This window comes from Podarcis filfolensis, assembly GCF_964270895.1.
Source record: "Podarcis filfolensis genome assembly, chromosome: 1".
Lineage (NCBI taxonomy): Eukaryota > Metazoa > Chordata > Lepidosauria > Squamata > Lacertidae > Podarcis > Podarcis filfolensis.
The window spans coordinates 58,033,441-58,050,817 of record NC_139604.1 but is presented as its reverse complement, the minus strand read 5'-3'; the positions used below and the strand labels follow the sequence as shown (position 1 = coordinate 58,050,817).

General features: G+C 44.2%; 1 protein-coding gene across 1 annotated transcript; it reads left to right on the top strand.

Annotated features, from left to right (window-relative positions):
- The first annotated feature begins 2,977 nt into the window (after positions 1-2,977).
- Positions 2,978-8,834, top strand: IFITM5 (interferon induced transmembrane protein 5). Its single transcript, XM_083580202.1, has 2 exons — positions 2,978-5,672; positions 7,776-8,834. The coding sequence occupies exons 1-2, from the start codon at positions 5,352-5,354 to the stop codon at positions 7,992-7,994; spliced, it is 540 nt and encodes a 179-aa protein (XP_083436328.1). The 5' UTR covers positions 2,978-5,351; the 3' UTR covers positions 7,995-8,834.
- Positions 8,835-17,377: the final 8,543 nt, after the last annotated feature.

Below are 17,377 nucleotides of genomic sequence, written 5' to 3'. Positions count from 1 at the left end.
TTCTGTGGAAACAGTTTTCTTGTTGGTAAAAACAGTTAAAACTATTCAGGACTGAAACATTTAGGACCCCCACTGCATTTTTAAAAACATTAGTGTTTGGGTAGTTGTTTGATTCCCCTGTCAGGGTGAAACTGTGTATTAAACTAACGTTGCATCTTTCAACTAGAAAGGTTAATGCTTTTGAGTTTTTTTAAATCTTAAGAATTTGGTTGGTAGAATGTGGCATTCAACCTTTTGGGACCCAGCATCATCATGGTCATACTGCTCATTATTTAACACTTAACAGCTCCATTCAGCTGTAGCTGGCATACTGCTCTGATTAGAAATCAGTGTTCCTCAATCTTTTGGGCCTGGGTACATTTAGCATTGTGAAAAAGTGATGTGGGCACCACCACAAAACAGCAAGAAGGTAAAAGTAGCATCTAGCAAATAAAACATTGATCCTCTTGTATGATTATTACATGAGATGCCCTGTAAACCACTATCATGTTAAAGCTTACATTGGCGTCTGCTGACTCTGCAGTAAAATTTAAAGACTGGCTGTTTACTACCACAATGGAACAAAAATGCACTGCAATGGCACAAAAACATGGATCCAAAGCACATGTTCTCATGAATTTTCATAATTTTTAAAACAGGTGTTCCAAACAGAATCACCATCAAATCACAGTACACATCTGTGGATACAGAGGTATTGGAGAAAATGCATTGTAAGAATCTTTAGTATCCATGCCTCCGATCAATGTTTTGTGCCATTGTGGTATTGACAAGTTCTGGATTTGTAATTTTTACTGTGTGGTGCACTGCATTGTTTTAATTTGATGGTACAAAGAAGCTGTGCCTCTGTATGGGAGGCTCCCTTCCTCATCATGTGATAGACATTTTATAATCCCCCAAAATGGTTGCTGCATGATTAGATGGAAGCTGACCTATACAGGCCACTTGGGTGTCAGTGGCGGACAGTGAGAGTCTTGCTAGCACCATGTTGAAGGATGCCTAAGTTAAGAAGATAGGACTGTAAAACAGATTATCTACATCTTGAAAGTTGATAGGTGCTCCTATGATGGCCTAAATAAATAAAAGCATTTCTGTAGTGGTTAAAAGAGGAAAAGATGCATTCTAATGGGTTCCCCAACAGCTTAAGCAATCAAATCCCATCTATACATTTTCACTGTGAAGCACATAAGATTTCATCTTTAGTTGCACAAAATTATTTTGCATATGTAAGGCTGTGCAGTATAGCTCCCATGAGATTCGTGGAGCATAGCCATTTATGGCCCTTTGGAGTTGACTGAGGGCCATAGGATTGGCCCTACTGTTAAATGGAATGAGGTTACTTCACACAGCCTATGTCCTGTGGGAGGCAGGGAGCAGCAGAGGGGGACTGGAGGACAGAGCTAGCCTGATGCACTCTGTTCCAGTGGATACTGCCCTGTTGGCAGGTGTTTGAAGTAGGATTTAACTTCCAGTCTGTTCAGAAATTGGGTGGTCTTGGTGGTGGGACAGTCTTGTCATAGGAATATAGGAAGCTGCCTTATATTGAGTCAGACCATTGGTCCATGTAGCTCAGTATTGTCTACACTGACCGGCAGCGGTTCTCCATGGTTTCAGGCAGGGGTCTCCCAACCTTACATGGAGATGCTGGGAACTGAACCTGGAACCTACTGCTTGCAAGGCAGACTCTTGTCATTTGCCTTGGTTCATCTCTCACATTGTCCACAAAGGGGCTTGCAGGGTTGCAGAGATTTGAAGAGAGTTCAGAATACATGTGGAGTAAGTTGCTTGAAGAAGTGAAAAAGGCAGAAGAAACTACAATGAGCTACAATGAGAATAAAAACAATCACAGTAGAGGAGAGGGTAGCCTTCATGTTATACCCTCACACAGTGATCATACAGCAGCAGCAACTGCTCCACAGCCAGGGGAGTGACAGAGGAGGAGACTGACTATTTTGCCCTAGACTCACTCACCTGGGAATCACTTAGTAAGTGGACTTCATCCCCTTCTATTTGTAGTTTAAAACTTTGCCTAGAATTGTATACCTATATGAATTGTTCATCTTTCCATTTTTTCCCTTCATAAAATAAATAATTGCTCTTGTTTTTATTAACAAGTGCTCTGTCCCTCCATTCCATATGCATCAGGAGAGGATATGTAGGTATTGTTACTTTGGTGGGCTGCACTGGGGCTAACAGACTGAATTCTGGTAAGATGGAGGTCCATACCTGTAGCTGGTATGTGGCCTTTGACAGAAATAAGTTGTCCCACCTCTGGATTTGTAACTTTTCATTTCTCTCTGACCTCACTAGTTTTCTCTCTCCCCCCTGCACACACCCCCTACCTGTCTAGTAAGGAAACCAATTCACACATCTGATCAAGTGGTGTTCAGAAGTCTATCCCATACCATAATACCATTGTTTAATCTTAAAACCCTCTACTTTTTGCTTAGCCTTGCGCTTTTTCTTCTAGCCACGTGATGGAGCCAAAGAAAAGAGACTGGGAGAGCCTGATGTTCTAACATTTATACTGTAGTTATATATATAACCTTGACTTGCAAGCTTTTGAGCTTCTTTCACAGGCTACTTTTATAGCAGAGACCTGTGGTTTATACAGCTTTGAGTTTTATAGGAAGACCAGTAAGGGAAAAGTCTCATTGACTTGTAATAGCTGTAAGAAAGAAAATGCCTCTTCTGTGCAACAGATACAGGGGTGAGTTCTATCCTCCTTTGCGCTAGTGTGGAAAGCCTGCCACCATCATACTGTATTCCTCCTTTTTCATTATTAGGGCCAAAGGGGTGCAGTTCAGTTGGTCAGATCCACTGGCATCACAATGGACTGAAAGATCCTTGTCACGAAGGAAGGGCCACCTGCTGCAGTAAACAGAAATCAGTTGTAGGGCAGCTCAGCAAATAATTTCATACATAAATCCAGTTGACTGAATTTCTAAAGACACAGAACTTGTTTACTTTTAATAGTTGTAGGGAAGGGTTTTGTTTCTTCTCTTTTTGGCAAGCAAAGCGAGTCAGGCGGGGATGATAAAAGCTGCCCTTGATAAAAAGAATCCCTACAGAATCTTTGTCCTTTAAGCTTAGGACCGAGTTATAAGGTGACAGTCCTAAACAATAAGCATGATTGCTTGTTATGGAGGGTGGGTGATATTGGTGTCTGGACTGAGATCTCTCTAGTGCACAGAGAGGAGAGAGGTGCTGGGGAAAAGAGAGACAGGTAATGGAGACTCCTGGTCCATTTCCATACATCTTTGCATTTCTTCTAGCCCAGCGTGTTCGATTGCCCATAGAGATCTGAAACACAGGGCAGTTCTCTGCCTTTCTTTTTTGGGGTGCGCACACTTCACTGTCAGATTCACCATGACATAGTATGATAACCCTTGCAGTTATGTTATTGTTGGGTAAACCAATAGCTACCACGGTTACAAACATTTTTTCAAGTTCTACTAGCAGCAGCAGCAGGAGGAGAAGTACAAACATCAGCTGTGTGCTAACAGCCATACATGAGAGATATAGAGCCAAACTGACTACAATGCAGGAGATCCCTTAACTGTAAAACAGGTACACTGTTCTAATGTTATTATTAACAGTGGCAGTAGGAGGAGAATGTCTTTAAGGCTTCATATTCTAATGCAAAGCCCTTCCTCTAAATTGCCCGCAAAGCTCAAGTTATCCCCACAGGAAGGAAACACAGGTGCAGCTCAACTCAGCTCAGCTGTTTTCCCCACTTCACCCTCCCAGGGGCTGATAGCAGCTTCAGGAAAGTGATTTGACTCCAGGAAGTAATGCAGGGGGAGAAGTTAAACACCTGTACCTCATGCACTACAGCTCTGATCAAAGGGTTCAGCCAGACTAGCTTGCCTCACCGCTTTCCCCCAGGGAATCCCAATCTTTACGGCTGAATCAGAGCAAACATCCATCAGGTTTTCTCAGGAGTGAGGTTGGTGCCAACCTAGCAGTTCGAAAGCATGTCAAAGTGCAAGTAGATAAATAGGTACTGCTCTGGCAGGAAGGTAAACAGCATTTCCGTGCGCTGCTCTGGTTCGCCAGAAGAGGCTTAGTCATGCTGGTCACATGCCCCAGAAGCTGTATGCTGGCTCACTTGGCCAATAAAGCAAGATGAGCGCCGCAACCCCAGAGTAGGCCACGACTGGAGCATCAGGGGTCAGGGGTCCCTTTACCTTTATTGCTCAACAGCAGGATTTCCAGCAGTGGGGCAAGGGCATGCCTAGAAAGCATGGGAGAAGTGGGAAATTTCTTGGACCCTGTGTTTTCTAGGCACAGGACAAGCACAATTCTACATGAGGTCAAAATTAGAACTCACAAGAAGGTAAGAAGAGCATGATGGATCAAGCGAATGACCCAGCCAGCCCAGCATCCTGTTCTGACAGTTCTGACCCAAATGCTTGTGGGAAATCCTCAAGTAGAACCAGAGCACAAGAACACTCTGCCCTACCATGTTTTCTAGCATACTGCTTCTGACCATGGAGGCAGATCATAGTTATCATCAATGGTAGTCATTGGTAGCCTTCTCCTCCATGAATTTGTCCAATCCTGCTTTAAAGCCATCCAAGATGGCGGCCATCACTGCCCCCTGTGAGGTCAAATTGTAACACCCTGTGCTTTCTTTTAGCGGTTTTTTTTTAAAAATGTAAGTCAATAGCACAAACACTTTGCATCTTCCTGGTTCAGCCCACCATTTCTACATTTTGCAATCTACATTAAACAGTCCTCATCTGTTTAATATAGATGGTAAAATGCAGAGATGGTGGGCTGAACCAGACACAATGCAGTCATCAGCTGGCTTTTTGCTTTGTTGTTTTTCAGCCCTGCCAAAGCAAGGCCTCAAAAAATTAGTTGAAAACTCATGAATCTTTAGTAAAAGGTGAAAGTTTTATACGATCTATACAAAGAGAAACCAGAGTATGTCAGCTGGCTTTTAAAACGTTGTAACCTACAAGTGCAAGGGGAAAACACTGGAAGGGAAAGAAGCAGGAGACATTTCTGCAGGGATGGGAGTAAAAACCCCTACAAGATAAGGTTTGTTAGCTCTGTCTGCCCTTACCTGATGACCTCACACATATGAGAGCACTTGCCCTGTAAGTAGCACCTTGTCGTGCTCCAGTTTGTAGCTGTCCTGTACTTGCCTTTGAAGACAAGTGCCTGAATTGCTGGAGCAATCTGAGACGGCGTTGGGCCAACACCAACCACAGGGTTATAAAAAGCACTCCTTGTCCAAGGGAGCGAGGGCAGGCTTGGAAACCAAACAGTTCTCTCAGTCCTGGCAAAGCATTTCTGATAACCACAGTCAAACCAGAGCTGCAATTTCCCTGTTTTATATATAGATGGAGATGAATCTGTGCCTTGGCTGGGCACTATATAAACGGCTGTCCCTGCCTTCCCCCGCTCACAGGCTGCCACTGCTAGGAAACAGTGTGATTCCTCCAAGGAAACTGTGTGTGATTCCTCCAACTGGAGCCATGGACACTTCTTATCCTCGTGAAGACTACCTGCCCATGTCTTCCCGTAAGCAGGAACCTTCTCCAACGGTCATCACTGTCAAGCCTCCGGTGGTCCCCCGTGACTATATGATTTGGTCCGTATTCAACACCATCTACATGAACCTGTGTTGCCTTGGCTTTGTCGCCCTTGCTTATTCTGTCAAGGTAGGAAGATTCTCCACTGGTTCTTATCTCTTGGGCCCTGCACTGGGGCTACATATTTGCCCGGAATGGCCCCTCCAGAGAATTCTGGTTGAGAGCAATTCCCAGAGGGTAGCTGTGGTATTTGGCGGCATCAGTTACACAGAATCTGCTATGGAACCTTAGAGATAAGGAGGAAAGCATTTCAGTCTATCTTGGGGTAGTGGACATATCTAGGCATAATGATGAAGAGTGCTGTGAAACTCTAGAGCCTGTCTCTTACTGTTTCACACAGCAATTCCATTCTATAGTTCCTCTTCTAAAAACAACAGGACAGATTGCAACCCTGAATTTAAGTTTTAAAACGCTGCTTTCCCCAGGGGATTGTAGCATGCATTTCAAGTGGGTCCGGTATAATATTTTTTCCATTTCTCTCTGTTCTCCAGATTATGAAGCACTTTTAAAAAGGCAAAGGAAACAGAAGTAGAAATTGAAGTAGAAATATCTAGTAATCGAGGAAATACCACAAACTCACTGCACCATAACCTGGTCATATGTGAAACTGCTGGAAGGAGAGTTGAATTCCTGGATAGCCGTGGTTTTTCATGAAAGTTTAAAGAGCAAAATACAGGATAACAGAGACAAAAATTTACACTTGGTGCAGAAATGTGACTTCAGGAATCACTCGATGGCTACTAAATGTTATACCTGATAGAGCACATGCTTCAAACAGTTCATTTTTATGCAGATGACATTTCCCAGTATGTAGCTGCAGAAAATAAATTTGGGAAGGAACCAAATTCTCCCCACCTCTATGTACACCAGTCTTTATAGCTTATTGTTTGTAATATTGTATTGTTCAGGAGAATGCTATGCCTTTTAAGAGCTGTGACACCCAAAAATATTTCAAGGAAATGTTTCCTGGTATGGAGATTAATGGGGAGAAAGTCTTAGCTACTGCATATTGTGAACTAGGCTGTTATTTAAAGGTGCAGGAGTAGCACCAGCAAAATAAAGAAAGAAAGAAGTTAGCTATCCTGAAGTGAAGCAAAGATTGTAAAGGACGCACAGGGGCAAGAGTACAATAAAATGTATAGGATCAATTTGTGGTGTGTCATGCCGTTCCTTCCATTCCCACTGGCTCAGGCTGATTTGTTGATAGTTCATTAAATTGTGTAATTAATAGTCTGCAGAGAGGAAATGGGATTAAGAGTTGGGACAGGCTATTGTAAAGGCACTGTAACCAATATTTCAACACATTCCCACATGCGGAACTACTGCTAAGTCAGTGATTTATCCAGAGATAAGAAAGCTACTGTACACTCTCTTTGGTTTGTGATTGATGTAATGATTGTAAAAAATTATTTATGTATTTATTAAATTTGTTAGTCATTTTGTCTTGCCCAGGGAAACCCAAAATGGCTTACAAAGAATTAGGTTGGCATTTAACATAACAGGAAAGAAACAGCAGTAACATGTAAGTGACCAGAATCTCTCTAGACCTGGAAAAGGAGTTTGGAAAGCCAGGCTGGAGAGATGGGTGTGGGTTGGGAATCAACGTTATGTAGTGAATAGCAGAAGTAAAATAGGTCACTGGTTCTAGAGAGCTGGAACGAGGATGTGCCATACTTCTGTCCCTGTGAAAGCTCCAGCTTGTGCATCCACTGGCCTACTGAGCATCCACTGGCCTATAAGCGCATGGAGCATCTTATGCTGCCACTTTGGGACTTCTAGCACTAAACGGATGTGTATGGAATGCAGCAACAAGTGCTCACTATAAGGCAATGCCAGCTTGTTTGGGCTTCTGTAAACCATTCCTACATCTGGATGGTGTCACGTGTGCCAACCATCACCCACCCAATTTGCTTTGTGAACTTCAGGGGAATAGAATGAGGACTGACCCCAATACCACAGGCACTGTGTAGACCAAAGAGACTGACCAAATCCAGCTCCCAGATATGCGTAGCTGTCTTGACATAGTTGCTTCTAACATTGTGACTCCAGTTTTGGGTGTTGTCCTTCTCAGTTGTGTTGTTCTGCTCTACACAGGGGGTTTCCCTTCCCCATCACTTTCTTTCTGTGTAGCCTTACTAATACTCTGTGCCTTTTCCTTCTTCTTTCTTGAAGGCACGGGATCAGAAGGTGTCCGGTGACCTGGAAGCTGCCCATCGCTACGGATCCAAAGCCAGGTGCTACAATGTCCTTGCCACAGTGTGGAATGTGGTGCTGCCGCTCATGCTCATTGCTCTGGTGATCACGGGCGTCCTCCACCTCTCCAAGCTGGCTCAGGAGTCCATGGACTTTTTGGCTTACAGACTCTTTCCTAACGATGATGACAAGAAGTGAGCCGAGGGTCTCGAGCATTCCTGTGAATGTATTTTTGACCATTAATATGGCTCTTTACTGAAACTGTCAACTGGTGTAACTCAACCACTATGCACTACAAAACATCTGCTAGCTGTAATTCAGGTCATCTGGTGCATTATACTGATGCATTAATGTACCTTGGAACTCATCTCCCAGGTCACCCTTTGGGGTTGCAGCAGACGAAGAAATTAATCCTTGGCGTTCTTCATGAACTCACGGCTGAGCTGCCCATCACAGTGTTTGTTCTCTCTGTCTCTCATCTTCCTCTATGCTGGGTTTTCACACACTTGGCAAACATGCAACAACCATACAGAAAGCAGATAGCCCAAGATATACTGATAAAACTATTGAATATACTTGTGTAAACTGCATACTATATTTACACCATGCATACTATTTGTCTTCTATTTTTGCTAGTTTGTGTGTTTTCAGTGCAGGAGGTTTGTACGAATATTAGTGAACGTATGTTGAGGCATATGTGTTAAATTATACAAAAAATGTGATCTTTATTCTTTATTGGACAGCTATTCAATCTGTTATTGAATAATTAGTTTCCATGGTGACTGCTGATTGGTATATGTTCAGACATGTGGTGGCTTATCTACAGAGACATATTTAATCTATTAGGAAGGATCCTAAAGTCACCATCTTTTATCTTGTATTAACAAATCAGGTGGATAATAATTACCCTAGAACCTTTTTATGTTTCCTTAGGTACAAATCTTAGAACATTCTCTTTAAAGCTGCATTTTCTTCTTCCCTGACTCCAGTCTATCTTGTTACTATTTAAGTACCATAATTAAATAATTCTACAAGTTACCATTCTGTTGTGCAAGTCTGTATTAATAGAAACAAAATGGGTTGTGTCACCTGGGTTTTCAACCTGTATTTCACAGCAATAAGAACTGGACACCCATTTTAATATTAACACAAACACAAGGCTTTGATGGGTTCACTCAGGTCCAGAAGCACAATGCCTGTGGGCAACTTTTCGGAATGGCCCTTCATTTATGCAAACACTCCTCCATATCTACAGCCTTGAAGGCTGCAGCCACAAAACAAACATGTAAGCATGAGATTTTATGGAACAGTGGGAAGAATACAGACACGTGCCAATTGACTTGGCCAAGGTGAGAAGAGGGCACAGGAGACAGTGACAGAAATGAGTTTGGCAGAAGCTTCAAGTATCCTCAAAGTACAATCATACACATATTCACTCCTATGGTCAGTGGGGCTTCCTCCCAAGGAAGTGTGCATGGGCTTTCTACTTAAATCTATATTTAAAAGTGAGGTCAAGATAATGTTGCATAATGCATCATGGACCAAGAGTCTCACTTCTCTAGAGATAGCTTGTTTTAGATGGGCATGTGCTTGAAGAAACACCCCAAACCATTTGAAAACATTCAGACATGGTCTGTGCTGGTTCAGATAGCTTTAGACCTGGCCAGCTTTATTGGTAGAAAGTCCAAAACTGATGCAAGTCCAAAACTGTGAGCATTCACCCTTATGTAATGAGGTGCTCATGACCTCTCAGTTTGGTTTTCATTTTGAATGCCGAGTTGGGGAACCTTAAGTCTATGGGCTGCAGGTGGCCCTTTAGGGCTCAAAGATCTCCCCAGGCTCTACTCATCCTCACTGGTTCTGGCTTCTAGCCAGAGTGTCCCTTTCTGGCTAGAATGTGTCCTTGTTCTCTGATAGTGCTTCTTGCTTCTCTGGACAAATGACTGAGAGAGGTGTGCAGATGCCTGTGGAAACTAACCCCCCATACAGAAAGAAAATTTGTGTTCCTTGCTCTGCCCACATTTGCCTCTGGCCCTGTCCAACACTGGCATGCGGCCTCTGGAAAGGAATGTGGCCCTCAAGCTGAAAAAGTCCCCCCCCCGCAGCAAAGGCATAAATGCAACATCTGCACATATTTCCGTGAGTCGGTTTACACCAGTTTGCTGCTAATACTCAAACCTGGATCCCAATAGCAAAGTGCAAACACTTGCATATAATCGTTCCTTTGCTGTTTTCATGTGCTGTCAGGCAACCGTCTCACACCTTGCTATTATTGCTGATCAGAGTCCCTGATAAATAAATGCACCTACTTTCACAATGAAGCAATTACAGTGGCACAAACATGGCCTTCGAGGAAATGACTTGTGGTAATTTACCAAGCAGGGACGGATGCCAGCAGTCTCACACATTCACGTATTATCTTTCTCAGTTTACATGAAATACAGAGTTAACAGCAGTGCAAAAACTCATCTGAAAAAGTAAAGATAAATGCAATTAAATAATCACAAAGGTGTCTGTATATATCTGCATTCCTGAACTACTATTGATATATAGGTACAAAATAACCAAAGCATCACATGCCAGGATATTTCTGCCTTGCTTGGCCATTTTGTATTTCTCGGAAGATGTTCTGCTAAATGGCTATTGGTTCACAACCCCTGGATCACATTCCTCCAAGGCTGACCTGTCATTATATTCCTGGCTACATTTAAGAACAGGGACTGCAGTGTAGTGCAAAACTGTAATTTAAGAGTTTTGCCTCTCTCTCCTCATGTCAAGTGTTCATGTACTGCTGTTTGTTCTAAAATAGTTCCCTAGCATAAAAAGGCAGCTTTCATCTTTGGTCACACGCCGGTCGTCTGTCCTGGCCATTATCTCTTTTGCCTGCCAGGGTGGCAGGTTTCCCACAGAACAAGGTTATTTCAATCCAGGATAATAGCAGTGAAGTTCTGCACTTTGAAGCCTTTGTGGCTAACTGCGCTGTGGCCTTGCTTTAACATTGCACTCCCATGTTTTCAGCATGCTTTTGCTTGATGGTGGCATGAAATTGCCAGCACTGCTGAAAGCCCTGGGACAATAACAGTGTTGTTATTATCAGCTATATATTGCAGCCTGTGGCTTTGGAAAACCAATGGGATGTGCCATCCACTAATAGAACTCTTTCATTAGCATATTGACTGAGCGAAATAGAAAGCTAATTGGGTAGTGCACAGACACACATCTTTCAGCGGGCAGAATGCTGGCTGAAGCACCTTTTTACCTTTAATTGGAGCACTTATTCCTGATTTTCAGATTGGTTATAATATTTTTTGGTTTGTGCAGGACTTGCTTCTACTAGTTAGTGAAGTTCACCCCCCATTTAAGGATGAAATCCTGTGCATACATACTGGTAAAGTTCCCATTAGTTCCTGTGTCTAGGAAATGGGGAGCTGGCCTGTTCTGAATGAAGTTGCATTCCCCCTGAAGGAGCAGGTTCATCGCTTGGGAATGCTCCTGGATCCAGCTTTGTCCCAGGAGGACCAGGTGGCTAGGAGCCCCTATTTGCAGTTCTGGCTAGTTGACCAGCTATATCAGTTCATGGACTGGGCTAGCTTTGCCACAGTGATCCACGTGATGGTAACCTTACCTCCCAGCTAGATTACTGTACTGCACTCTATATGGGGCTTTTCTTGAAGATACTTTGGAGGTTGTGGTGGTGCAGAATTCTGCTGCTCGATTAGGGAGGAGGGTGTTAAGTCAGTCTCCATGAACTGCATTGGCTGCCTATTCATTTCCAATCTTACTTCAAAGCATTTCATTTGTTTAGAAGGCTCTGAAAAACTGGGACCCAAGTACCTGATGGAGCATCTCATCCAGTATGTGCCAAACTGACAGTTAAGATCTCTAGAAGGGTTCCTCTTTGTGGCCCAACACTTTGGCAGAGTCTGGGGTGGCGGTGACCCATGTAAGAGCCTTCTTAGTTGTGGCACCCTCCTTCTGGACGCGTGTCAGGTGTCTTCTCTACTTCAGTTTCACAGTTTGCTTAAGCAGCACCTTTCCCCCACAATCCTTTGGGCCCTTGTGAAATGTGAACAGTTTGATTTAGTTTATCATAACTATCTTCTTGCTGCTTTTCGTTTTAGTTGTGTGTCATCTGATATTTTATTGCATACTTCTATGTGAGCTGCTCTAGGATTTATTTATGAGATAATATATAAGACCCATTGAACACTGTGCAACTTACTTCTGAGTAAACATGCATAAAATTGAGGTGCAACTCTCTGAGAATGAAAACAAAGCTGTTTGCAGGTCTTTGTAACACCTTCAAGACTTCTGGCAAGGCCTGCTCTTATTTTGAGGACAGTGGCCCTAAATTTAGTCCCATCGAAAGTAATGGGACTAAGTTTGTCACATTGGTTAAAGTGGGACTTATAGTGTGATCCCTGTGCAAGTTTGCTCAAAAGTAAGTCCCATTATTCCCAGTTAGGATATATAGGACTACCACCTAAGCCGTGACCAGTTTAGCTGGGTCTACTGAAGAAACAGTAATTCAGAATGGATTCCTTCATGCTTAATCCTCTCCCACTAAAATCAATGGGAGTCAAAAGAAGTCCCTTACTTTGGTTGCATTGTACCCAACACAGGTATCTCTCAGGCCCTTCAACATGGGGAACTGTGCTGATTACATAGAAGGCCTCTGTCCTGGATTGCAGAGTCCCCTTTAAATAAAATTGTTCTCATCTTCAGTCCAGTACTTTCCTGTACCTCTAAGATCCCCAGTCCCACAGATGTTCCCCCTCAGTGGGTCATTCTTACATGTACATGCATAGAATTGATGTCTAAGTGCGAAATGAAACCTGCATCCCTCAAGCCAACTACAAAAGGGGGAAAGAACAAGTTTGGGGGAGAGGGTTCCCTCCCACTGACCCACCCAGCCAATGTGGTTTTCTGATGATTAGGGGTATGAGTGGTGTTTTTTTTTATAAAAAAAAAGACAGGTCTTGATTCTCAGCCAGACTAATTACAGGGCAGAAAGCCTCGTTTCTCTCCCTCCTTAAACATTCCCACATGCTGACATGAAGCTTGCAGTCTTTTTATACATCTGTGTTGGTTTGGGATTTCTTGAATGTGTTTGAACAGAAGCTCCTCCTTTGCCGATATTTAGTTTTCTTGTCCACATGCCTTGTGTGTTAACACGATACCAGGTGGGTGAGAGAAAGAGATGCAGGCAATACGTCAAGTGCAGAAATGAGGCACATTATTTGCTGCTTGGTCTTTTAAATGAGGTTGGAAAGCATATTGAGGCCCCAACTTTAAGGAGCCGCTAAACACCTTCAGAACAACTCCAGAAAGACAAACAGAACCATTTCAAACTCCACCTATGTGACCTGGTGACATAGATCAGGTCAAGCCACAGATGGACACCTTGCAAAACTCTCCTCAGCAATTGAGCTCACTGGGTGGCCTTGGTCAAATCATTATCTTTCACCTGAACAAATCACATAGGGTTGATTGGAGGAGCAGGGAGAGACATTACGCCTTGTAGATTTACAATAATAATTTGCTGAATCAGCAGAACCTTGACCAGCAGGAGCAAACAACTTTTCTTTCTTTCTGTTGAGGGACACATTCCCTCAGGGGCAATTTGTTGAGGGACACATGTCAGTGGTGTGTGGATTCAGAACCAATTATATGTGGAGCCAGAGACAAGTGCTTTGGATTAACACAATTGAAATTGCTTCAGTTTGCACCATGGTTCCCTTGTATTACAATTCCCAGCTCCTCAGGTTTACTCAGCACACCCCATGGGGTTTGAAAAGCTTCATCGCTATTCCCCTGAGTTAAGAGGCTGCGTCTCTTCCTGGAGGTTGTAGGTGCTTCTTTAACCATCCTGATGAGGTTACATTGCCAATCTGTGAGCCCTTTCCTGCTGGGCAAGAAAGAAGCACCCCATCCTGGTACCCTGTTTCCAGCATCTAAGGATCCCCTTGTGGTAATGTTTTGCAGGTGCCAGGTCTGCACTGTTTGGCCTGAAATCTTACAAACACACTCCAGCACTGCAATGCTCTCTTATGTAGGGCATCCCAAGCAGGGCCATCTTAAGCATATCCAGCGCCGTGGTGCAAAGATCCCCCCACCCACCCCCCGTTTCCCAGAGTTGTCAAACTTTTCTAAGGGGTGGAACCACTGGACTTACTCCCAAGTAAGCAGGTGTAAGATTGCAGCCTTTCGTGCTGCTTCTCCTGCATTCTCCCTGTTCCTTCTCCTCACTTTCCTCAAAATGTGAAATCCTTGCATCTAATAGAAAAAAAATTTACTGACAGGGTTAGAGTTAGGGTCAGGGAGCTCACCCCATCACAGGGATTTGAACCGCTGACCTTCCAATCGGCAAGCCCAAGAGGCTCAGTGGTTTAGACTGCAGGAGGGGGTGGTGGAAAATGTTCTCTGTCTCCCCCACAGCCCCGATCCCCGGCGTGGTGGCGGTGATCAAGCAGGAAAATGTGCTGGCGGACATGCTCTCTGGTGTCGGGGCACCCAAGAAGGCAGCCTGGAAAGGGCCTCCTTTCTCCAGGAAGCAGGAGGAGGACAACGACTGGGAGCAGGGCTGTCTTTAGCAGATGCAGAAGCTTGGGAAGGAAGCTGTGTGCCCGCCAGCCATATAGTTAGTGGGGCGCAGCTGGCAGGCGTGCAGGGAAAGGGGAGGCCACTGGCAAAGCTGCCCAGCTCCCCCACTCGCTGGGGCGCCCCTGAGAGGCCGGCGCTCCTGCGTGATGAACCACTAAGACCAGTGGGAAAGACGGCTCTGATCCCAAGGCTTGTATTATCTCAGAAGAAAGGCACGACTTCAGTTTGTATAGTTACGACATAGGAAGCTGAGATATACCCATTCAGGATAGTTGTCCATCCAGCTCAGTGTTGTCTACACTGACTGGCAGTGGCTCGCAGCAGTTTGGATGCAAAGCACCTGCTCTGCTACTGAGCTACTGTCCCAGCCCTTTGTTCCTCAAATGATGCTTGGGGTTGTATTTTTGTCAGCCCTGAGTGCCTGGAAAATGAAGTTGCCTGGCAGCTCTCGCCTTAACTCACTGGCTGTTCAGGGCACATATTGCTATGAGAAAGTAACTTCAGCTTGAAGCAGGCATAGGCAAACTCGGCCTCCAGATGTTTGGGGACTACAATTTCCATCATCCCTGACCGGGTCCTGTTAGCTAGGGATGATGGGAGTTGTAGTCTCAAAACATCTGGAGGGCTTAGTTTGCCTATGCCTGGCTTGAAGCATTTGGTTTGCTGTCCAAATCTCCCAGTCAGCTCTTCTTCCCAGTGTGGAAGAACAAAATGATAAAGGAATTAAAAATGAGAAAGTGTGTGTGTGTAGGTGTGGTTTTGCTAGCAAGGGAGGAGGGACCAGCAGCCCCAGGGTCAAGCTGAAACGCAAAGTCTGTGAGAGAAGAGAGTCTGGAATGTATAGCCTGTGTGTGAATAAGGCAAGGACTGGGCTCCTTGACAAGGAACACAGAGGCTCCAGCTGTCAACTCAAGGATTGCTTGCTAAGGAAGTCTTTGAATAAACAAGAGGGAGGAGAAAAGACGAAGAACAGAAGATCTTGTTTTACATTCTTGGAAGATTCTGTTTTACAACCTTGCTGTCACAAGGCTGCGTATGGAAAACTCCCACTTTTGCCATGTGTGTGATCTTTTGTAGGGTATATAGGGCTTTAAGGGGTAGTAACTCTTGGGAGGGACACGTTGTGCTCCTTGTGGGGTAGTTTGTCCACCTTTTGGTCCCCATCCTGCACTCCACTCTCTCCTGTAACTCCTAGAAGCTATCAGCATGCGACAGCTGCCACACCCCAGGAACTGCTTCGACTAGCCGGCTAAACCAGGTGAGGGTAATCAATGGGTCTCAAACGCTCAGTTAGTTAGGGATTTCCCCTGCCTGCAAAGATGGGCTCCAGTGAACTGAGACCAATAGTGGGTCCAGTGGTCAAGAAGGCAGTTTTTGCACATGCTGGTGGGGCTTGTCAACCTGAGAAGGCAGCCCATCTAGGAAAAAGAAAACTCTGATCCTAAACCTCCACTGCTTTGTGGGATATCTTCTGGAGAAGAAATGACCAAGGAGTAAACTCTACACAAATCCAGAATGGAGTCCCTAAGACGGTTGTATGGCATCTTGTACACCTCCTTCTGGCAACTCCCGCAGCCAATTAGTATCTGGATTCAACTGGCTGGGCTCAAACCCCAAAATTCCACCAACACAAGAGTGGAGGCTGAGATGAACGAAATATTATAGAATGCTTTGCAGCCAGTACAGTGTCAACCAAAATTTGGCAGGTGGCTATCAGAGAAAGCCTCTGTGGCTGTAGGATGCCCTCTTCAGACAGGTTTGCCTGGCACTGGGGTTGCAGTCTTTCCTGTCCCATATGATCTTTTAATTTTTAATCTTACCTTCTTTAAAGAGCTTCTGTACTGCTGTTCCTCTCCCTTTTTTGGTGTTTTTTTTAAACGTATTTTTTATTAAAGATTTCTTGGTTTACAAAAGTATGTGCAATGTCTCTTTTTTCAAGTTACATTTTCTACAGATCCATTTCATTTGTTGAGACATTAGTGTTACATTAGGAAGAAAAAGGGGGAAGAGGTGGAGGGGGGCCTGGTGAATGGGGTTGGGTGGCAACACTTCTATTCTACTTAATGTATGTGTGGGGTTTTATGTCAGCGTCGCTTGTGCGGGTTCTCTTTACTATTCGCTTGTGTTCCTTTGGTGGTGAGAGAGATTGGGGTTGGCCTAGGGTGTGGTTGTTTGTGATTGGCTGTGGTGAACTTTGTTTTCATGTGTGAGTGGGGTGGGTGGGTATTTTTTAATTAGGTTAGCCATATTGAGTCATATGCTGTTGGTAGATTCTTCTTGTTGTTTTGTTGGGCTGTGTATGTGATAAAGGGGAGCCATACCAGGGTGAAGGCGTCTTCTTCCATTTATCCCTGTGTCAGTTTCAGTTTATTTGTTAATTTTTCTAATAAGGCTGTTTCCGATACTATCCCTTTTTTGGTTTTAAACCTGGATCTTATTTTGCTAGCGGTTTTGTTCCGTTTTAGTATTTTTTGTCTATTATATTTTATAATGTATTTTTTTGGTCTTTTTCATGTAAACCACTGCAAAAATAACCTTAACAAAAAGCTATATTTTACATAGCATTTTGCTCCATGGCCTCCATCCACTCTTTCTTCCTCTCCACCTGTTGTAACAAGCAGTGTGTATGCTGCACAGCAGGCGGGCAGGCAGGCAAGGGATGCCTGACCCAACAGGACTAGGAAAAGAAACTGTGGACACTTCTTGTCCCCTGCTGCTTTTGGAAATTTAAAAAAGGAATGTTCTCTTCCTTCCCCCCCTGGCATTCCTAACCCCTGGCATTTACACAACCCAGGTCAGGGTAAACAGATGACAGTGCCATGCACAGCCCATTTCCTCTTCAGATGCGCCTTTTGGGCCTTCCCTTCCCTGAATCAGTGGTTTTGGTGCCATCGTGTGGTTGTTTTGTTGACTTTCAAAGGCTAAAAGTGGGAGGAAGCAACGCCCCCAAAGTTCCCTTAAATAATTCTCCCCCTTTG

Excerpts from the sequence above, each read along its gene's own strand:
- IFITM5 (XM_083580202.1), top strand. The coding sequence starts at position 5,352 with ATGGAGATGAATCTGTGCCTTGGCTGGGCACTATATAAACGGCTGTCC. Across the intron at positions 5,673-7,775 it reads CCCTTGCTTATTCTGTCAAG|GCACGGGATCAGAAGGTGTC; the intron begins GTAGGAAGATTC and ends TCTTTCTTGAAG.